The following is a 23203-nucleotide window of genomic DNA, read 5'->3' as shown; positions in this document are numbered from 1 at the left end:
ACTGATCATGACAAATGCAGGTGTGGACGTGGAGCAATAGGAACTTTCATTCACTGCTGGTAGAAATGCAAAAAGGTACAGCAACTTTGGAAGATATTTTGGCCATTTTATCTCTTTTTACAAAACTGAAACACACTTACTCTAAAACCCAGCAATTGTGCTTCTTGGTATTGAATAATTGCCCAAAAGAACTGAAAACACATCCAAACAAAAACCTCCAATGGGTGCTTACAGCAGCTTGATTCATAAGTGCCAAAACTTAGGAGCAAGCAAGATACCCTTCAGCAGGTGGGAAGATGAACTATGGGACATGAAATACTGTTGTATAGTACAATGAATTCAAGGCTAAAATGAAATGAGATGTCACGCTATGAAAAGACACGTTGAAACCTTAAGTGCATATTACTAAGTGAAAGAAACCAATATGAAAAGGCTACATACTATATGCTTTCAACCATATGATATTCTGCAGGGGCAAAACTATGCAAATAATCAGATCAGAAGTTGTAGAGGTTGGGGGTGGGGTGGGAGGGATGAATCTACAGAGCACAGAGGATTTGGGGCAGTGAAACTATTCTGTATGGTACTAAAATGGTGAGTGCATGTCATTATCTTTGCCAAAACCCATGAAATGTAAAACACCAAGTGTGAACACAAACTGTAAACTATGGATTCTGAGTGGTAAAGATGTATCATTGTAGGGTCATCAATCATAACAAACGCACTCTGGGTGCAGGATGCTGACAGTGGCTGAGGCTGCACATATGTGGGCACACGGGGCACATGGGAACCATGCATGTTCCACTCAGGTAATGTTACCAAACAATTAAGGAAGAAATAGCACTAACTCTTCACAGGCTTATTTTTAAATAAAGAAAAAGAAACATTTTCCACTTCACTGTATGACACCAACAACACCAAAATCATACAAAGCCACTATAGGCGAAAAGAAAATTAGATGTTAACATTCTTATCAAAACATTAGGACATCTGATTAGGATATCAGCAACACAAAAATAAGTATTGTAATAATACATCATGATGAGAAGTTTATTCCAGCTATGCAAAGTAGGTTCCACAGGTAAAAATTAATGTAATTCTCCACCCACCAGATGGGCCACCCACAACCTGGAGCACAATTACATCACAATTCTCCCAGTGTAGTGAAGGTTCTGAGCCCCACATCAGGCTTCCCAGCCTGGGGTCTGGCAAAGGGACTAGGAATCCCCAGGGAACCCGACTTTGAAGGGCAGCAGGACTTGACTGCAGGACTTTCACAGGACTTGAGGAAAGAGTCTCCACTCCTGAAGGGCACACACAAAATCCTGTCCCAGGGGAAAGGAGCAGGGACCCCACAAGAGACTGAACCAGACCTACCTGCTAGTGCCGGAGGGTCTCCCTCGGAGGCGTGGGTTGGCAGTGGCTCGCTGTGGGGATGGGGGCACTGGCAGCAACAGTCCCAGAAGTGTCTTGGCGTGAACCCTCCTCGAGGTCATGAGACAGGACACTACAAAACTCCTAGAGGAAAACACAGGAAGAGCTCTGACGTAAATTGCAGCAATGCCTTTTTCAATCCCTCTCCCAGAATAATGGAAATAAAAACAAAAATACACAAATGTAACCGTACTAAACTCAAAAGCTTTTGCACAGCAAAGGAAACAATAAACAAAACAAAAAGACAACCCTCAGATTGGGAGAAAATATTTGCAAATGATGTGACCGACAAGAGGTTAGTCTCTAAAATCCACGAACAGTTCATGAACCTTAACATCATCAAAACAAACAACCCTATCAAAAAATGAGCAGAACACTGGGGTACATGTGTCTTTTTCAATTTTGGTTTCCTCAGGGTAAATGCCTAGTAGTGGGATTTCTGGGTCATATGGTAGTTTTATTCCTAGTTTTTTAAGGAATCTCTATATTGTCTTCCACAGTACTCTTGCCTGGAAAATCCCATGGACGGAGGAGCCTGGTAGGCTACAGTCCACGGGGTCGCTAAGAGTCGGACATGACTGAGCGACTTCACTTTCACTTTTCCCTTTCATGCACTGGAGAAGGAAATGGCAACCCACTCCAGTATTCTTGCCTGGAGAATCCCAGGGACGGGGGAGCCTGGTGGGCTGCCGTCTATGGGGTCGCACAGAGTCGGACACGACTGAAGCGACTTAGCAGCAGCAGTGACTGTATCAATCTACATTCCCAGCAACAGTGTAAGAGGGTTGTCTTTACTCCACACCCTCTCCAGCATTTGTTTGTAGATTTTTTGATGATGGCCATTCTGACCAGCGTGAGGTAATATGCTGAACATCTTTTCCTGTGTTTATTAGCCATCTGTATGTCTTCTTTGGAAAAATGTATGTTTAGGTCTTCTGCCCACTTTTTGATGGTTGGTTGTTTTTCTGGTACTGAGTTGAATGAGCTGCCTGCATACTTTAGAAATTAATCCTTTGTCAGTTGTTTCATTTGCTATGTACCCAATGTTCATTGCAGCACTATTTAAAATAGTTAGGACATGGAAGCAACCTAGATGTCCATCTACAGATGAATGGATAAAGAAGCTGTGGTACATATATACAGTGGAATATTACTCAGTCATAAAAAGGAACGTTTGTGAGTCAGTTCTAATGAGGTGGATGAACACAGAGCCTATTACATAGAGTGAAGTTAAGTCAGAAAGAGAAAAACAAATATTGTATATTGACACATATATATGGAATCTATAAAGACAATACTGATGAACCTATTTGCAGGGTAGCAATGGAGATGCAGACATAGAAAACAGAAAACAAACTGATGGTGCGGGAGGAAAGAGGGGGTGGGATGTATGGAGAGAGCAACATGGAAACATACACTACCATATGTAAAAGAGATAGCCAATGGGAATTTGTTGTATGACTCAGAGAACTCAAACTGGAGCTCTGTAGCAACCTGGAGGGGTGGGATGGGAAGGGAGGTAGGAGGGAGGTTCAAAAGGGAGGGGACGTGTGTACAACTATGGCTGATTCATGTTGATGTTTGGCAGAAACCAATACGGTATTGTAAAGCAACTATCCTTCAACTAAAAATAAATAATTTTTTAAAAAATTGGCAGAAGACCTAAACAGACATTTCTCCAAACACGACATACAGATGGCCAAAAGGCACATGAAAAGATGTCCAATATCACTAATTATTGGAGAAATGCAACTCAAAACTGCAATGAGGTACCACCTCACACCAGTCAAAATAGCCATCATTTAAAAAAAAAAAAATCCACAAATAATAAATGCTGGAGAGGGTGTGGAGAGAAGGGAATCCTCCTGCACTGTTGGTAGGAATGTAAACTGGTACAACCACTATGGAGACCAGTATGGAGGTTCCTTAAAAACTAAAAATAGAGCTACCATATGACCCTGCAATCTCACTCCTGGGCATATATCCAGAGAAAAACATGACCCAAAAGGATATATGCACCCCAATGTTCATTGCAGCACTGTTTACAATAGCCAAGACATGGAAGCAACCTGAATGTCCACTGACAGAGGAAAGGATAAAGATATAGTATATATATACAGTGGAACAGTACTCAGCCATTAAAAAGAATGAATTAAGGCCATCTGCAGCAACACGGATGGGCCTAGAGATTGTCATACTGAGTGAAGTATGTCAGAGAAGGAGAAGTATCATATGACATTCCTTACATGTGGAATCTAAAAAGAAATGAAAACAAATGAACTTACTTATAAAACAGACTCACAAAGAACGACCTTATGGCTGCAGGGGTGGGGGATGGGGGGAAGGATGGAGGGAAGCGATAGTTAGGGAGTTTGGAATGGACATGTACACATTGCTATCTTTAAAATGGATAATCAACAAAGACCTACTGTATAGCACATGGAACTCTACTCAATGTTATGTGGCAGGCTGGATGGGAGGGGAGTTCAGGGGAGAACAGATACTTATACATATATGGCTGAGTCCCTCTCCATTCACCTGAAACAATCACAACATTGTTAACTGGCTATACTCCAATACAAAATTTAAAAATTTTAATTAAAAAAAATGAATGTAATTCTCCATATTAACGGGATAAAGTAGAAACTCATAGGACCATTTCAACTGATAAAGAAAAAACACTGGGCATAATTCAACACCTGTTAGTGACGAAAACTCTGAGTAAAATAGGGACTAAAAGGCAATTTCCTCAACCTGAAGGCCAATTATGAAAAGCTGTAGCTTTCATAATACTTAACGGAGACATTAAGAATTGATTTATGCTTTTGAACTGTGGTGTTGGAGAAGACTCTTGAGAGTCCCTTGGACTGCAAGGAGATCCAACCAGTCCGTCCTAAAGGAGATTGGTCCTGGGTGTTCATTCGAGGGACTGATGTTGAAGCTGAAACTACAATACTTTGGCCACCTGATGTGAAGAGCTGACTCATTGGAAAAGACCCTGATGCTGGGGAAGATTGAGGGCAGGAGGAGAAGGGGACGACAGAGGATGAGATGGCTGGATGGCATCACCGACTCGATGGACATGGGTTTGGGTGGACTTAGGGAGTTAGTGATGGACACAGAGGCCTGGCGTGCTGCGGCTCATGGGGTCGCAAAGAGATGGACACAACTGAGCGACTGAACTGAATGGAAACAGACTAAACATTTTATCCCCAAGATCAGGAATAAGGCCAAAATGTACTTTTACTTCTACGAAAAATCATACTGGAGGTCCTAGATGATGCAAAAAAAGATGATAGGTAGATAGACAAAAGGTATATATATATTAGAAAGAAGTAAAATATCACTAATAAATTTTTGTAAATGTAAACAATCAATTTTAGCAATTTAGTCTTAATTTGAAGTTAATATATAAAATCACTGGCACTCCTAAATACTAGTAACTAGTAAAAATTAAAGAAAAACAAAATTTGCAGTATTATCAAGAAATATGAACTACTCTGGGACAAATTTAACAAAATTTGTGCAATATTTATACAAGGAAAACTACAAAAGCACGACTGAATTTAAAGACAATGCAAAAGGAAAGAAAAGAGATACCACATGATTAAAAAAAAATCGTATTTCTTATGAGATAATTGCCAGCTTATTGGTCTAACATAGATTCAGTGTGATCCCAAACAGGTTCTCAGCAAACTTCTTGTAGAAACTGACAAGTTGATTAAAAATTTATATAGGAAAGGGCCAACAATCACAAAGTTGTCTTAGAGGAATACAAAAGCTGGAAAAGTGGCACTACTAGATACCAAGTATTACATACAGACTTAAAGAATTATTATACCTAATTTCAAAGCAGTGTATGTTAACAGCATAATGGATAGACGTATAAATCAGCGTTAAGAGTGAGTGCCACTGTTTACAATAGCCAGGACATGGAAGCAACCTAGATATCCATCAGCAGACGAATGGATAAGGAAGCTGTGGTACATATACACAATGGAATATTACTCAGCCATTAAAAAAAATACATTTGAATCGGTTCTATTGAGATGGATGAAACTGGAGCCCATTATACAGAGTGAAGTAAGCCAGAAAAAAAAACACCAATACAGTATACTAATGCATATATATGGAATTTGAAAGATGGTAATGATAACCCTATATGCGAGACAGAATAAGAGACACAGATGCATAGAACAGTCTTATGGACTCTGAGGGAGAAGGTGAGGGTGGGACGTTCTGAGAATAGCATTGAAACATGTATATTATCATATGTGAAACAGAACACCATTCCATGTTCGATGCATGAGACAAATGCTCAGGGCCGGGGCAATGTGATGACCCAGAGGGATGGGATGGGGAGGGAGGTGGGAGGGGGGTCCAGGAAGGGGAACACATGTAAACCCATGGCTGATTCATGTCAATGTATGGCAAAAACTACTACAATATTGTAAAGTAATTAGCCCCCAACTAAAATAAATAAATTTATTTAAAAAAAAAAAAGAAAGAAAGAATTTTCTGGATTAAAGGCAAATAAAGAGAAATGACAACTAAAAAAAAAAAAAAAGAGTCAGTGCCAAAACAGAACAAGCCAATCTACTTTTAAGACCATCCATTGATTGGAGGGGGTTGGGGGGGGTGAGTACTGTTTTTTTCAACTCTAGAATTACCCACCACCAGTACTTTTTAAAAACAGTTCTACCTGTACTTTTTTGGTGAGATCCTATCTCTTAATTTATTACAATAAATGTCCCCGTGTATTACCAAGCATAATTATGATGTTGCTTTAAAATTCGTGTGTTCCAATTCAACATCTCCATCACGTTGAAGTCAGATTCCACTGACTGCTTTTTCTCTTGGACAAAGATCACATTTTCCTGTTTCTTTGTATATCTCGATTTTTTTTTTTTTACTATACTTTGGACATTCCGAATGACTTATAAGAGATTCTGAATTATTCTGTGGTTTTCTGATGAATACTGATATTTTTATTGCAACAAAGGCAATTAACTTGGCTGAAGTAAAAACACCAAAGTGCTTTTCCTGTGTGGGCAACCGTTGAAATCTCTGGTCAGACCTTTTAGACTTATCTGGACTGCTTGAAAACTGTCTCATGCAAGCCCAGTTTGGGGTCAAGCGAAGATATGGTGAGTTTATAAACAAACTTTAGAGCCCCCTTTGTGAGCCTGTCCTCTCCCTACTCACTTCCCACTGCGGGGCGGCGTGTGCGCCAAGTGGCTTCAGTCGTGTCCGACTCTCTGCGACCACACGGACTGTAACCTGCCAGGCTCCTCTGTCCATGCAAATCTCCAGGCAAGAATACTGGAGTGGGTTGCCATGCCCTCCAGGGGATCTTCCCAGGGATCAAACTCGTGTCCCTTATGTCTCTCGCACTGGTAGGCAGGTTCTTTACCACTAGCGCCACCTAGGAAACCCTCCCAGCTGCTGAGGTTACCCCAAATCCTGCCCTCTGGCTGCTCGGTCTGAAAGTCTGTCAACATCCTTCTCAAGTTTTATCTTGGCCTGCACATTGGGGTAAAAAATGTGATAAACCTGGGACATTCATGCAGTGCCATTCTCCTTTTACAAACAGATACTCATCCAGGTTCTACCTGCTTTCGCTCGTACCCCTTGTATCCAAGCAGTTAAGCTTTCATCTCTGACAGATTGTAATTGTTACTACAGAAGGACTGTTCAAAAGGTGGTACTCCTTCCTGATCAGAAGCAATGGTAATTCAGTGGGGAAAGGTAAAAATGGTACTAGAAGAACTGGATATCCATACAGAAAAAAACGAATCTTAACCCTCCCCTCACACAAGAGTGAACACAAAATAGATCAGAGATTTAAATGTAAAAGCTGAAGCTATATATTCCGGAAAGAAAATCTCTGTGACTCTGAGGTAGATAAAGAATGCTTAGATAGGACAAAAACTCATGAGTCAAAATTAAAAATGAATAAACTGAACATCAATATTAATTTTATGACTCACACATTTTGGGTTGGCAAAAGATTTAGGTAGACACATCATGAAAGATATCCGAGTACTTAATGAACACATGAAAACATGGTCAATGTCACTGGACATCAGTAAAGCACAAATTAAAACCACAAAGTGATACAAATACCCACTAAAATAGCCAATTTAAATGATTAACATTTCCAAGTGTTGGCAAGGATATGGAGAATTGCAACGCTTATACATTCCTGAAGGGAACCTAAAATCATACAAATACTCTGGAAAACAGTTTGACAGTTTCTTATAAAATTGAACAATTACTGTGTGATCCAGTAATTCTACTTCCCAGGTACTTAACCCAAAGATTATACACAGATGTTCACAGCAGCTTTATTCATAATGGCTTCAAATTAGAAACAACCCAAATGTCAATCAACATATGAATGGATAAACAAATTATATATATATAAATACACACAAAGAATACCATAATATTGACATACACTAAAATAGGAGTTAATGTCAAAAACAGAGAAAGAAACTAGATACAAAACAGTACATCCTGTATAATTTCATTTATTTATATGACATTAAAGAAAGTCGAAACAAATCTATAAAGCAAAAGCACATTAGTGGTTGCCGAAGGTTGGCAGAGAGGAGACAGAAAATGACTATAAACAGGACAAGCGAACTTATTGGGGTAAAAGGCAAGAATGGGGAAGAAGCTGTATCTGAGAAGATACTGACCAAGAATTTTACAAAACTGACAGGATATATCAAGCCATGATTCAACCCAACAAAAGGATAAACAGTATGCATTAGAAAAAATATATAAGCCTAGGCATATCATTTTAAAACTACTTAAAATCAAAAATGGATAATCTTAACGGCAATCAAAGAGGTAAGTTCCTTTTAAAGTCTGATAGCTAACTTCCAAGGAGAAACCATAGAGACCAGAGTGAAAGTCGCTCAGTCGTGTCCAACTCTTTGCAACTCCATGGACTATGCAGTCCATGGAATTCTCCAGGCCAGAATACTGGATTAGGTAGCCTTTCCCTTCTCCAGGGGATCTTCCCAACCCAGGGATCAAACCCAGGTCTCCCACAGTGCAGGCAGATTCTTTATCAGCTGAGCCACAAGAGAAGCCCATAAAGAGACCAGAAGGTAATGGAATTACATCCTCAAAGGAATGGGAAAATTGAACTGACCATCCATAACTGACAAAACTACCCTTCATCAATGAAGGTGAAATAGACTTTTTCAGATATTTGAAAAATTGTGAGAATCTGCCCTCAACAAATTCATATTCAAATAAATACTGAAGGGCATTCTTCAGGCAAAAGGACAATGATTCCACCAATGGAAACTAGGAGACCCAGGAAGGAATGAAAAGTTACCAAAAAAAGGTAGATCTACAATAACAACATCTTAGAGGATTTTAAATACCTAGAAAGCTGAAATACAAACAGTAAAATATGAAAACATGAGATAAAATGTAAGTTAATAATAGATTTGATAAATCAAGAGCATAGAACAGAGGAGGGAAATGAAATTGTTTAAAAAATCAAAATAAAAAATCAATCTAACAAAGGGCAAGAAAGGAAAAAAATAATGAGAAATAATACGATGGTAAGTATCAAGTCAATATATTTTTACTTGCTAATATATTAGTAATTATACTAAATAAAAAAGGGTCAACTACAGGGGTCTGATTTCTAACCATTTGACTCTTAAGGACTCCAAGACCCCATATCTTGAGGCTGTATGCCTCTAAAACTCAGCCTCTTGATTACTGAGACCTGTATCTCCTTACTCTCAGTATAGGATATATATTATCAATATAGGAGATACACATTGATCAGCCTACAGGCTTACTGCTCTTTTTTTTTTTTCCAGTACCTTAATTGCTTCTGGACCCTGGAGACTTTTATATGCTTGTGGGAGAGAGGATTTTATCAGTGGAGGCTATCTTTTCCTCCACTGTAAAAAAAAACAAGAAACATTACCTACCCACTGTTTTTCTTTTAATTCATGTCCCACAAAGCAAGCCTAGTTTTCATTTTCATTTTATAGCATTTTATTGCTAACTGCAGTAGGGAACTAGGTAGCGCCCAGGAAAAGTAATGAAGATGCAGAACATATTAGGACAGCAGTGACAAGTTATCATACAGACCCAGAGGTTTAAAACAACAGAAATTTATCCTCTCATAATTCTGGACACTAGAAGTCTGAAATCAAGGTAGCAGCATGGCCATGCCCCCTCTAACGAGTTGAGAGAAGGCTCCCTCTTTCCCTCTTCTTAGTTTCTAGTGGTTGCCCACAATCCTTTGTGTTCTTTGGTTGCAGCTGCATAATTTCTATCTCTGCTTCCAGAATCTTCCCTTAGTGTGTATGTGCTCCCAGTGTCTTTGTATTCAAACCTCCTCTTTCTCTTATAAAGACACCAGACACTGGGGTTAGGACCCACCCTAATCCAGTATGACCTCATCTTACCTTGGATAAAATCTGCAGAAACCTTCAGCTCAGTTCAGTCACTCAGTCATGTCCGACTCTTTGCGACCCCACTGACTGCAGCACGCCAGGCTTCCCTGTCCATCACCAACTCCCGGAGCTTACTCAAACTCATGTCCATCGAGTCAGTGATGCCATCCAACCATCTCATCCTCTGTCGTCCCCTTCTCCTCCTGCCTTCAATCTTTCCCAGCATCAGGGTCTTTTCCAGTCAGTCAGTTCTTCTCATCAAGTGGCCAAAGAATTGGAGTTGCAGCTTCAGCATCAGTCCTTCCAATGAATATTCAGGACTGATTTCCTTTAGGACGGACTGGTTGGATCTCCTTGCAGTCCAAGGGACTCTCAAGAGTCTTCTCCAACACCACAGTTCAAAAGCATGAATTCTTCAGCACTCAGCTTTCTTTATAGAAATGTTATTTCCAAATTAAAATCACATTCACAAATAACAAGGGTTCAGACTTAAAACATATGTTTTGGGGCAGGAGATGGGGGTACACTATCCATCCCACACCAGAAACTGTCTCTAAATTTAAGAAGCTGTACAAAGTTCTAATAATTCCCATCCATGTTCTTCAGGTCTGAATTTCTGGAATTCCCTTGGGCCTCCTGTTAGCTTTGTTTATCTCTGTGGGTAGTGCTTTTTAAATTACCCTAGCCCTCTGAACTTACAACTCCTATAAAGCCCTCTTTACAAAAATTTCTCTTTTCAGGTGACAGGCTTGATGGTGGAGTTAGAATAAATTTCTATCCTCCTTGAAACAGAGATCAAATCTTTATAATCCAATAAAAAGCAGAACAGGGTGTGCTATTCAATAAATTAGATTCATCTGTGTAACGTTTCTCATGGGACCTCGTGATTACCTTTTAACTGAGCTTTGCCATGTAAGAAAGACCTCCTTATGGTTTTCCCTCACACTCCACATCCTTGCTTTCCTCCCTCTGAGACTATTTGATAATTCTAAAAAGCTTCTAGAAGGCACTTATTTAACTTCTGAGAGTAGAACCACTTCACAAAATATGTGTTAGTGAAATTGCTTTCAGGTCACCATGCTTTACATTTTTGCTTGGTGTAGTATTGTCAAAGGCAATCACAACTTCTTTAAAATAAGGTACATGATCACAAGTTCATGAATTCAAGTCAGTCCTCCCCCAATATCCTTTTCGCAATTGGTTCTTATCTGTGATACATTTGATATTGTATTCTGTAAGCAGAAAAAATTTAGCTTATTTATTCCTTCCAGATTCTACCTCCATTTTGTTGTGTCTTTTGTATTTTCCTATAAAAATTATTTGAAATATTCCAAAAGTAAAAATAAAGTAAAACTAACCCCTATGTACCTATTACACAGCTTTTAAAATAACACATTACCAAATATAGCTTAAATACTCTGTAAATTCTTCCTTATGACATTCTCCCTCTCTTCCTCTCCTTCCCTTTAAGTACAAACCACAAGCTATCTCCACAACTAATTACTATCTGGAAACTGATGCTTACGGTCCCCGTGCTCCATTTTACACTTTTACTATATTATATGGTGGTCCATATATTTTTAAACTTTAATTTGGTAATTATACCTGTTAGACATTCCTCTGCAATCTTTTTTCCCCTACACTGTGATTGTGAGGTTCATCATATTGATACATATTTCTCTGCTTCATTACTGTAACACCTTCCTCGTTTTTTCATTCTGAGAATATACAACCATTTCTATAATCATTTATAGATTATAAATGATAAGACATTTATAAGGACATTAACTTAGTTTCCATGTTTTTGCTATTATATACAATGTTGTTTGAACAACCCACAAATGGATCACAACTACTAGTTTTTTACTTTTTGAGATAAATTTACACACCGTAAAACTTGCCTTTTAAACTGTACAATTCAGTAGTTGTTTAGAATATTCACAACCTATGCAGCCATCACAAGTATCAAAACATTTTCATCATCCCCCCAAAAACCTCATACTACTCTTGCAAAAAAACCCATACTCACTCCCTGTTCTCCCGTCGCAGGCAACCACTAAGCTACATTCTGTCTCCATGGATTGCCTCTTCTGTGCATTTTACACAGACTCATACAATATGTGGCCTTTTATGACTGGCTTCTTTCACTAAGCACGTTTTCAAGGCCGATTCATGTAGAAGCATGTACATTAATTTGACTGTATTGATGACTTTAATGGGTGTATCTATATGCCAAAACATCAAACTATGATTTAATTATATGCAACTTGCTATATGTTAATTATAACACAATAAAGTTGTCCAAAAACTTGGCAAAAGATTTCAATAATGCTTCACCAAAAAAGATATATACATGGCAAACAAATATAGACAAGATGCTCTACATCATTGGTCCTCAGAGAAATGCAATTAAAACTACAATGAAACATCAAATACACACTGAATGGGATAAATTTTAAACTACTAACATCATCAAGAGCTGATGTAAATGTAGAATAATTAGAACCATCATGTGCTGCTGATAGGAAAACAAATGGAATAGCCACTTTGGGAAAAAGCTTGGCAGTATTTTAGGACATTAAACATATACTTATCATATGACGTAGTAGTTTCATTACTAGGTAGTCACTCAGCAAAAATAAAGATCTATGACCACACACAGACCTGTAGGCAAATGGTGACAGCACCTTTACTGCTAATAGCCAAAGCCTGGAAACAACCCAAAAGTCCATTTAACTGGCAAAAGGATAAACAGATTATGGTACATGTATATAATGGAACACTACTCACACACAAAAAGGAATAAACTACTGATACATGCAACATGAATGAATCCTAAATACATTATACTAAGTTAAAGAAGCCAGACATAAAAAGCTGCATACTACAGAATTCCATAACATGATTTTCTCAAAATGCAAACCTATAGTGGCAGATACCAGATCAGCAGTTGCTAGGGGATAGGTATGGGATCTGAGAATTGAAGGTGAAGAAGCCTGAAAAAACTTTATAAACCTATAGAAATACACTGTATCTTGATTATGGTAGTAATTTACAACTGTTCACATTTGTCAAAACTCAAAGAACTGTATTCCTTTAAAAAGTGACTTTTTACTATATGTAAATTAAACCTCAGTAATACTAACTTTTTTAAAAAAGCAGGAGCTAGGAAAAAAATAAAAGACACATTACATACATGAGAACAAAGATAAGAATGACTCTGGGGACTTCCCTGGTGGTCCAATGGCTAGGACTCCATCCTCTCAATGCAGGGGGCCCAGGTTCCATCCTTGGTCGGGGAACTAGACCCCACACGGCACAACTAAAAGAACCCACATGCCGAAACAAAGATCGAAGAGCCTGGCACAACCAAATAAGTATTTTTACAAAATGACTCCAAATATCTAATTAAAAACAACACAAAATCAGAAGACACTAGAATACTAAAGTGCTAAAGAAAAAACAAAATTATATACCCAGTTTAAAAATAAATATTTCAAAAATTAAAGTTGTTACTCTGCTACCTCGGAGGTCCCCAAGGTGACTGGCCGGGCCGTGTTCACCTAGGGTGGGACTGAGGGGTAAGGAGCTGCAGGCCAGAGGCGACGAGCAGGTAAACCCCTGACTCAAGCTCAGCATGACAAGGGATAAGGCCTGACCTCCTCTCTCCCTGGATCTGTAGATTTTCATTTGCTGAGAGCTAGAAGGGGAGGCGTGGGTTGGTTTTGGCGGTCTCAAAGTCGTGCAGTTTCCTAGCTGGAAAAGTCTCAGAGATCCACATCTTCAGACTCTTTGAGTCACTGACCCCGCTGACAGTTTTGGACCCCTTCCCAGAAAAACGCACAAGTTTTGTACTCAGGTTCCTCTCTTCACCACTTCCCTACCCTCCTGTTCATCCCTGAAGTCACATAGGGAATTAGTATTTCTTTTTGGCACATGACTTGGTTCCTTTAAGATTAATTTCACAGGTACATTCTCACACACTTTCTTTTGGGTGCACACAAATGCCCTCATGTGCTTCTCCCACGTGTTCTGTTTCTTTGTCTCTTCTCCCTACTCATTTCCTAGGTTTCTCTGTCCACAAATGATTGTCATTTTGAGTCCAGTTTTCAGGCTCCTCCCTTCATGGTCACATGCCGCTACTCCCACTATTCTCAAAAAACTTAACCTTAGGCCCAAAGTGAGGCTGACTCTAAAGAGGAGTGGAACAGTAAGGACTGATGCTTTGTAAGATGTGGCAGGAGAGGCAAGCTTCCCAACATCTAGGTATGGAACTGGATGCGACAGAGCTAAGGGAAGAAAGGGCCAAGTCAGTCATGACACAAGATGTGAATCACACTTTAAAAAACAAGTTAACTAAAAACATTTTCAAGGGAATTCCCTGTCAGTCCAGTGTTTAGGGCTCTGAGCTGCCACTGCAGGGGCACAGGTTCGATCGCTGATCTCCCTGATGGGGAACTAGGATCCCACAAGCTGCGTGATGCGGCCAGAAAAAGTTGTTCTTTTCAAGTTAAAAAAAACACTAACAATTCATTACCAACAAGCCATACCATAAGCAATGCGAAAGGAAGTGTTTCATACTACAGAAAACTGATGAAAACTTGCACCTACAATAATAAAGTGCCAGAAATGGTAAGATGTAAGCAAACAGAATTTACTCTCATTTTTTTAAAGTTTTTTAAATAATTTTATTTATGGCTGTGCTGGCTCTTCACTGCCATGTGGGCTTTCTTCTAGTTGCAGAGCGTGGGGGCTTCTCATCGTGGTGACTTCTCTTGCTGCAGAGCAAGGGCTCTAGGGCATGTGGGCTCAGTAGTTTTGGTTCCCTGGCTCTCGAGCACAGGCTCTTCCCGGACCAGGGATCAAAACTGCATCTCCTGCACTGGCAGGTAGATTCTTTACCACTTAGCTACCCGTGAAGCCCTACTCTCATTTTCTAAATTTCATTGAAACCTCACAAAAAAAGTGCCAGGCCTGGATGGCTGCATTGGTGTTTTCTATCAAATATTCAATAAAAAATTAAAAAATAAAAAACAATCCTATACAAAATCTTTCAAGAAACAAAAGAATAAACACATCTCAGATCATTTAAAGATAGCAGTGTCCTAATTCTAAAACCAGACAATCACAAGAAAGCAAAACCAAGACCATACTCCCTTATGTGTGTGTGTTAAGTCATTTTAGTTGTGTCCGACTCTTTGCACCTCTAGGTACTGCAGCTTGCCAGGTTCCTCTGTCCATGGGACTCTCCAGGCAAGAATATTAGAGTGGGTTGCCATGCCCTCCTCCAGGGTGTCTTCCTGACCCAGGGATCAAACCCACATCTCTTCTGACTCCTGCATTGACTTGCGGGTTCTTTACCACTAGCGCCACCTGGGAAGCCCATCTCTCCGATGTTTTTCTAAAGGGAACAATCTTAAGATCACATTAAAAGATATGAAAACAATCAGGATACACTCCGTTCATGAACAGAAAGACTGAATATAGTAAAGATGACAACTCTTCCCAAACTAATATGTATCTTCAAATAAATTCCTATTGAAACCTCAAAAAGATTTCTTATGGGATTTAATAAACCAATCACAAACATTAGTATGAAGGATCTAAGGGCCAAGAATAAATAAGGTAGAGAACAACTTGGTACAGGGAGTAAGGAAAGCAATTAACCTACTGGATATTGTCTTATTTTAGAGTGAAAGTGATTAAAACACTGTATTATACATGCAGAGCTAGACAAAACAGAATAGAAAAGCTCAAAAACAAACATGTATATATCAAAGCTATGTGGGAATATGACATTATCCAATCAGTGAGGAAAGGATGTCCTATTTCAGGGGTTGGCAAACTTTTTATGTTAATGGCCAGACAGGGATTTATTAAGCTTTGAAGCCCATATAGTCTCTGTCAAAACTACTGAACTCTGATGTTGTAGCACAAGAGAAGCCAGACAATAAATTTAAAAAATGGATGTGCCTATGTTCCAACAGAATTTTATTTACAAATACAGATAGTGAGAGGACTTCCTCAGTGGTCCAGTGGCTAAGAATCCACCTTTCAATGCAGGGAACACAGGTTTGATCCTTGGTTGGGAAATTAAAATACCAAATGCCTCAGGGGCAACTTGGCCTGCACCAAAACTAGAGAAGCCCGCTCGCCACAACAAAAGATCCCGCACACTGCAACTAAGACCTGAAGGAGCCAAATGAATAAAATTTTTTAAAAACAACAAACAGATGGTGAGCCAGATTTGGCTCATGGCCCATGGTTTTCCAAATAGTAACAGAACAATGACAAAACCTTACTAATAGCCATTTATCACATCATACACAAAACAAAGTTTCAGGTGAACTAAAGTTCTAATGTGAAAAAAGAATACAACATAAGTTATATTCAGGGCATATTATTTTTCACAATAAAAGTTATTTTAATATAAAACATCTAAAAAATAAGGCATATAAATTGTTTAACTCACTGTTGATCAAGAATCTTCCTAGTTTGTATGTTAACTCAAAAAGACAAGATACAAAATCTTATCATTTTACTTCTTGTACACATGTGCCCATACCCTCATATGTAAATGACCTTCCTATAACTTTAGAAAGCATTTCAGTGTCTTCTCTTAAATTCTTAACACAGTGCTCATTTTGCTGCTGCTGCTAAGTCGCTTCAGTCGTGTCCGACTCTGTGCGACCCCACAGACGGCAGCTTACCAGGCTTCGCCGTCCCTAGGATTCTCCAGGCAAGAATACTGGAGTGGGTTGCCATTTCCTTCTCCAGTGCATGAAAGGGAAAAGTGAAAGTGAAGTTGCTCCGTCGTGTCCGACTCTTAGCGACCCCATGGACTGTAGCCTACAAGGCTCCTCTGTCCATGGGGTTTTCCAGGCAAGAGTACTGGAGTGGGGTGCCATTGCCTTCTCCGTGTGCTTATTTTAAAGCTGTGCTAATTTATCTGAGTAGGATCCTATGAGACCTTCTCAGCACAGATTCCCTGGCGCCCATGTCCTCCACCTGTCTCTTATAAGATAGCAAAGCTTTAGCCTCCAAGGACTTCCCTGAAGCCCACAGAATAAAATTTAATCAGCGTTGAGAAAATACAGAAATAAAAGAAAACCATCAAGCAAGACAAAATAATAATAGTTCAGCCATAAAACAAAGTCAAAAACCTTCAGTTTCTCCTTAAGGGTTATAGATAATATTCTGAACCATTATCCTTTGAGCTCTTCTGCAGATATTAAAACCCACAGCAGGTGTAAGAAGTTAACTGCATGCTGAGCAGTTGCAGCCAGAACTCCAGAGCAGTTGGAGCCAGAAGATCAAGGATACTGACTCCCAATTACCTCACCACCAACCAATTAGAAAAACGTCCATGTGCTGATCATATACCCCACAACCCTCCCTAACAAGGGAGTCTGAGCCTTTTGAGCATTAGCTACCTTGACTGCTTGTTTGGTGCCTTCAACAAAAGCTCAATTTTCCTTCACCACAACCCGGTGTCAGGATACTAGCTTTGCTGCGCGCGGGGAATCCGAGTTTGGATCGGTAACACTAATGTAACTGCTTAAGCCTTCTCAATCCCACTACTTCAGAACAGTCTGATCACAGCAAAGACACACAAGGTTAATGAAGAGAAGTCTTTTCTATCAGTGGTTGTTTCAATGTTTTGGATCGAGCCTCAACGTTTGACAGCCCTATTGGCTTTGTTCTGTTTCAAGGTCTGAACAGTACACCTAATGCCAATATGAAATGCATGTGTCAACAAGATACGACCAAGAACAAAACAGTCATGTATTCAATACGAATCTATCCTCATTAAGAGTCAGTAACTGGGACAAGAGCTTACATTTTTGTAGCGCTTTGTATAGCGCTTCAGGTCGGAGAGGAGTCTTTCCCACCCTGTCGAAGGTAGACAGAAAGTTTCTGGCAGCGATGGTGATGGAGAGCGGGATATAATTAGGAAAACGGTCGGGGCTGAGGGGGACATCAAGTACGCAGAGGAGGGAGGGAAGCTGAGAGGCACCGTTAGTGAAAGAAAAGGAAGGGGAACCTCAGAAGGAGTTACCCACCGGGGCCGACAGAAACGGGGCGCGCGCATCGTCTCTGAGACGCGGGGAAAACCTAGACGCCGCGAAGAGGCCAACTGACAGCGCCCGCCTCAGCTGCGCTGAAGCTGCCCGGCTGAAGCCCCCACCTCAGGGCGACCTGCTTGGCGTCCTGCACCTCGGCCACCGTTTTCGTCAGTTCTCCTCAGGGTCACTTACCACCCAGGCTGTCGGCGACAGCAAGCCGCTCGGCTCCACTCTGTTTCTCACACTCTCAGCTATACAGACTCAAGCACGAGCTCCAAGACCTTGAGGCCCCGAACGTCTTCCGGAGTGACGGACAAACGGGCCAATCGAAGCCCGGATGGCCGCAGACGTACACGGCGGTGGGCGGGGCGATGGGCGGGGCGATGGGCGGGGGTGGGACCAAACCGCGGGGTCTAGACGACATCGCTGAGGCTGGTGGGCTGCGGTGACTTACCGCTGGAAGTCGCGGCTCCGCGAGAAAAGCTGTCTTGTTAAGTGGTTGCTGTGGTTTGGGGCTGAGACCATCTCCTCAGGAGTAACCGCGGGCCTGTACCACGCCACCACCTGTACCACGCCACCAGCCTACGATTCCTTTGGCCTTCTCCTTCACCAAACGATTTTCCTATCCAGTTATAAACTGCAAGCTGCTTTCCAATGTAAGCGTGTATTATCTTTACCCCCTTGTATAAAGGGTAACGGAAACTTGGGTCCACTGTGTCACCCAAGGAACGGATACTAAAAGAAGAAAAATATGAAAATTTTTATTTCTAAACCTTCAATTTCTTACTTCTGAATTTTTTCTATATTGTACACATTTTGCTAGTGTTTAAATATTGGGTGCAATTTGAGTTACGATTAAATTCCATCTGGCTGGTTAACAAAAAAAAGACCTGAATTTTTTAATTTTCTGTAACAGTCTCAAAGATTCTCTAACTTCAATTCTTAATCTCCCGTAAATCTGAAGATGGATGATAAGATAAGGTGCTTTGAGTCCAAACTTACAGGAATCAAACTAATTTAGCTGAGGCTCCTTTCTTAGAGCATCATTTGAATCTAAAATAATTAAAACCAGATGCTAAACATGGTTCAGTGTGTGCCTCATTCAGTGATGATGGTCTCACATAAGTTTCATTTATGAAAGAAAGTAAACATTGTTGAAATGATGGAGGAGAAATAAGGCTTTCTATAGACAAGTAGTTCTTAGGCAAAACAAACAACAAATCTTACAGCTTTGAAACACATCTTGTAACAAACCACAATAATCATTGTTAAATTCTTGCTACCAAAATCTAAAAGAAACCTTTGGCAGAAATTACAAGCTTATCGAGAAGAATTTCTTCTTCTACACATAAGGTAGAGAAGCATTTATGAAAGCATGGATCTACATGGGTTTCTATGAAAATACTGGAGTGGGTTGCTATGCCCTTCTCCAGGGGATCTTCCCAACTCAGGGATCGAACCCAGGTCTCCAGCATTGCAGGCAGACTCTTTACCATCTGAGCCACCTGGACAGCCCAGATAAGTGTTTAGATACCTGGCAACCCTTTTCTTAAAATTCCATCCTCAAAACCCATGCTAATGAACCAGCCATCTGCAGAGTCAAACGGGGAGAGATTCCCTTCCAAACTCCCTCAGCTTGTTGACAAAATTCATTTCCTTGCAGCCATTTGAAGTCCCATTTTCTTGGCAACTGACAACAGGGAACCACTTTTAGGAACTGGAGACCACTCTTGAGTCTCAAGAAAAACAGTTCAGCTATAAAGCAGAGTCCTAGTTCCTCCTCAAGGGACGGACATAACAATTTGGTACAGTCTTTGAGTTCTGGAAGAACCAAGGCCCCCACCTAAGAGGAGGATGGAATGATGATGTTGACCCTCGTTGACTTGAATCAACTAAAGCTTGGACGTTGTTGATCATGGCCTGAGTTCTGTGCTGAATTCTCCACTGCTCAAACCCCTTCATGAAAATCCATGTACCTTTAGGTTAAAACTTTCCCCAATTTGCTTTTGAGGGAGAGGGAGACACTGCTTTGGCAGAGATCATGTGTGTTACTTGTCACAGAAACAATAAATGCTTCCTTCTCCCCATCTTTGGCTTGGTTTTGCCTCTTGGCTCAACACCCGCCAAAAGCTGAATCTACTTTTTGAATAACAATAGACAGATTGCTTGGTTTTTAATTGTTATTTATTTATGTGTTTTAGGAATACATATATCACTATTCAAACCCAACATTATGGGGCATAACCAAGGCTTAAGTAGGAATTTTTAAATTTTTTAAGTGAGTTGATCAGAGAAAATATTTTTTAAATACTAGTTCAAGTGACTAGGATATAGCGAAAATCAAGAGGGCGTTACTCTAATTTGTAACATTGGCATATGAGAAATTGACTGACGGCTAAAGTAGTGAATGAACTAGTGGATTCAGTAGGTGTGGAATAAATTATGCCAAGCGATTCACGAGCCCCTTCGTTTTCAGGAAAGTCTGCAGAAGCCCACCAGGTGCCAAGCCTATTATGTGCAGGCAGTGGAGTACAAGGTACACGTGCCGCTCTAAGCAGCCCTCAAACACGGCCCACACTGTGTGGGCCTGCAGGCCAGAGTGGGGGCAGGGAGTGCAGCCTTGCGGGGGCGTGGCCGACCCACCGGCGGTGTGGCCGGCGAGGGGCGGGCCCAGCGGCGGAAGGCGGAAGCTGGCTGAGGTCACCTGACCCGGGAAACATGGCCGCCGCCGCTGGCCCCCGGCAGGCACTTGTCCCGTGAGCTTCTGGCTGGCCCGAGGTAGGGGGACGGAGACGAGGTCCACGCTCGGGCTCCGAGGCGGCGCGCGGCCCCGCGAGACTCGGCTGGGGAGGCGTGGCCCATGAGCCGGAGCCGGAGGCAGCGCGGAGCCGCAGACGCCCCTGGCCCCAGCTGCCGCGGGCTGAGGAGTCGCGGGGCTCCGGGAGGCGCGCCCGCGCTGCTACCATGAACCCGGAGAAGGATTTCGCGCCGCTCACGCCCAACATCGTGCGCGCCCTCAACGACAAGCTGTACGAAAAGCGGAAGGTGGCTGCCCTGGAGATCGAGAAGTAAGAGCTGCGGGCCCGGGCTGGGGCGCGGGGAGTAGGGCCGGGGCTCCGTCCTGGCTGTTGCGGGTTCCGCTCCTCCAGGCAGCTCCTCCTGTCTTTGCAGCCAGTGTTGCTGCCCCAAGCTTTGGGCCTTCAGTGCCGTGCTTAACAGCAGGAGATGGGCAGTACTGTGTGATCTGGGCCATATTATTTAACTTCCTGGTACCTCAAAGGGACTGCGGTGAGAGTGAAGCGATATTGTGTATGTACGGTGCTTAGCCCAGTGCCTGGCGTATGATGCGTCCTCAGTGTGGTCTACCAAATCGAGCAAATCCGAGAGTGATCTCCGATGGGAAGGAGGTGGGAAACGTGAGAATTTGCTGTGGATATTGACCTGCCTCATTTCTTACCCACTTTTTGAGAAGTGAAGACAATAAGTTGACCAAATGAAGAAGTCAGGTCCAAGATCTCAAGGCTCAGAGGGCTGATTGTTTCATCTCTGTCATATCACCTTTCTCCAAAAGTGGAAGTAGGAATAATTTATTGTTTCTGCAGTCTTAATTACATGTGCAGTAGCACCCTCTTGTCTGTGGGGGATATGTCCCCAGACTCCCAGTGGATGCCTGAAACCCCTTTGGATGGCACCAAACTGTATATGTGCTATATTTTCTCCTTTACATACAGATGTATGATAAAGTTTAATTTATGATTTATAACTAGGCACAGTAAGAGAATATCCTGTCAGCATCACTACTGTTGCACGTTAGGGCTGTTTTTAAGTAAAATAAGGGTTACTTGATTGTAAGCACTACCATACCAGGGAGTCAGTCTGATAACACAGACAGTTACTAAGTGGGTGCGTATCATATACAGCATGAATGTACTGGAGAAAGGGATGATTCATGTCCTGGTGGGACAGCGCGAGATTTCATCTCAACACTCATAACAGCGTATAGTTTAAAGCTTATAGATTGTTTATTTTTGAATTTTCCATTTACTATTTTATGAACTGCTGTTGACCGTTGATAATCTGAAACTGGATAATGGGATTCCACTATATGTATAACCATGACCTGACATTTTGCTTAGTTATTTTTATTATAAAGCAAGGTGTTTAACTGGGAACATTGAAATTTTTCTGCTGTTATTTTACATGTATATTTTTTTTTTTCCAGCCAAATCTTTGTGACAAAGTCAGGTGGGTAGGTAATTTCAGAACAGTGGAAAGAGGCAGGCTGTGAAACAGAAAGAATGCCAGTATAAGCATCAGGAAATAGAGGTTGTAGTTCTGCCCTGTCCAGTAAGGTAACCACTGGCCATGGGTGACTATTTACATTTAAATTATTAAAGATAAAATAAAAACTTTAAATATAGTTCTTTAGTCATTCTGCCTGAATCTCGCATAGCCATGTATGGCTGTCGGCTGCCATAATGGACAGCACAGATTTTCGAACAATTCCATCAGTGCAGAATGCTTTGTACAGCCTAGTATAGTCTATCGTGTCACGCTCATTCTGTGACCTTCGGCAAATTCCTAACTCAGGGTTTCTTAACCTCAGTGCTATTGATATTTTTGGACAGGTAACTCTTGGTTGTGGTGGACTGTCTTGTGCATTATAGGATTTTTGGCGGCATCTCTGATCTTTACCCGCTAGACACCAGTAGCTTTCCATCACTAATACAACCAAAAGTGTCTCCAGACAGTTGCCAAATGTCCCCTGGGGATGCAGAATCACCCCATTTGAGAACCACTGCCTTAACTGCTTTGGTTTCAGTTTCCTCCTCCACTAAAGGGTTTGGATTTTGCCAAGAGAACCCTCCCATTCAGCTCTAACATTCAGCATGTCCAGAACCACACTGCTCTCATCAAGCACCCCTTTCTTGAGTGCCGTCTCTTCCCACCGCTGCTTGTCGTTGCCCTGGCTCTCACCATTGCCAGCGAATTGTACTGATGAGTATCGCTCTGATGAGTAGGAGACTCAGAACTGATGTACAGACATGGCTCCATGTCTGTGGTTTTACTGGCTGAAGGTACAGTGACACCGGTTTTGTCCATCACCTGTTCTGCTTCTCAGAAATGTTTGCTGTTTTCATAGCTTGAGTCATTGGTTGAGTCCTTGAATAGAGGTGTTCATCGCAGCCTTATTGTTGCTTCCAGAACATCCTGTGTGAGTGCTGTCACTCTGTAGGCTGTGCTGGAAGGATTTTGTCTTTAACA

General features: G+C 41.3%; 2 protein-coding genes across 20 annotated transcripts in view; one reads left to right on the top strand and one right to left on the bottom strand.

Annotated features, from left to right (window-relative positions):
- The window catches only part of LOC145513205 (uncharacterized), an 89206-nt gene extending 70976 nt beyond the window's left edge, over positions 1 to 18230 (bottom strand). For 15 of the 17 annotated variants that reach the window (XR_014059193.1, XR_014059191.1, XR_014059190.1 and 12 more), the window contains exons 1-2: positions 18131 to 18230; positions 1378 to 1518 (exon numbers count right to left, since the gene is read on the bottom strand). Coding sequence is in view for 1 of the 17 variants with exons in the window: in XM_081508801.1 (XP_081364927.1) it covers positions 1378 to 1496 (119 nt within the window). In the remaining 16 variants the exon portion in view is untranslated. Of the gene's footprint in view, positions 1 to 1377; positions 1519 to 13531; positions 14162 to 18130 lie in introns of all 17 variants that reach the window. The other 2 variants (XR_014059202.1, XR_014059203.1) reach the window with 2 other exon arrangements.
- Positions 18231 to 18320: 90 nt separating this feature from the next.
- The window catches only part of VAC14 (VAC14 component of PIKFYVE complex), an 84500-nt gene continuing 79617 nt past the window's right edge, over positions 18321 to 23203 (top strand). For 2 of the 3 annotated variants that reach the window (XM_081508796.1, XM_081508795.1), the window contains exon 1: positions 20645 to 21006. In XM_081508796.1, the coding sequence (XP_081364922.1) occupies positions 20903 to 21006 (104 nt within the window). In that variant the 5' untranslated portion in view covers positions 20645 to 20902. Of the gene's footprint in view, positions 18595 to 20644; positions 21007 to 23203 lie in introns of those variants that run through there. The other variant, XM_081508797.1, reaches the window with a different exon arrangement.

This window comes from Giraffa tippelskirchi, chromosome 7 (assembly GCF_054371585.1).
Source record: "Giraffa tippelskirchi isolate mGirTip1 chromosome 7, T2T-mGirTip1v1.2.pri, whole genome shotgun sequence".
In the NCBI taxonomy this organism is placed as follows: Eukaryota; Metazoa; Chordata; class Mammalia; order Artiodactyla; family Giraffidae; genus Giraffa; species Giraffa tippelskirchi.
Note: the sequence above shows the minus strand (reverse complement) of the source record. Positions and strands in the feature narration are given on the sequence as shown.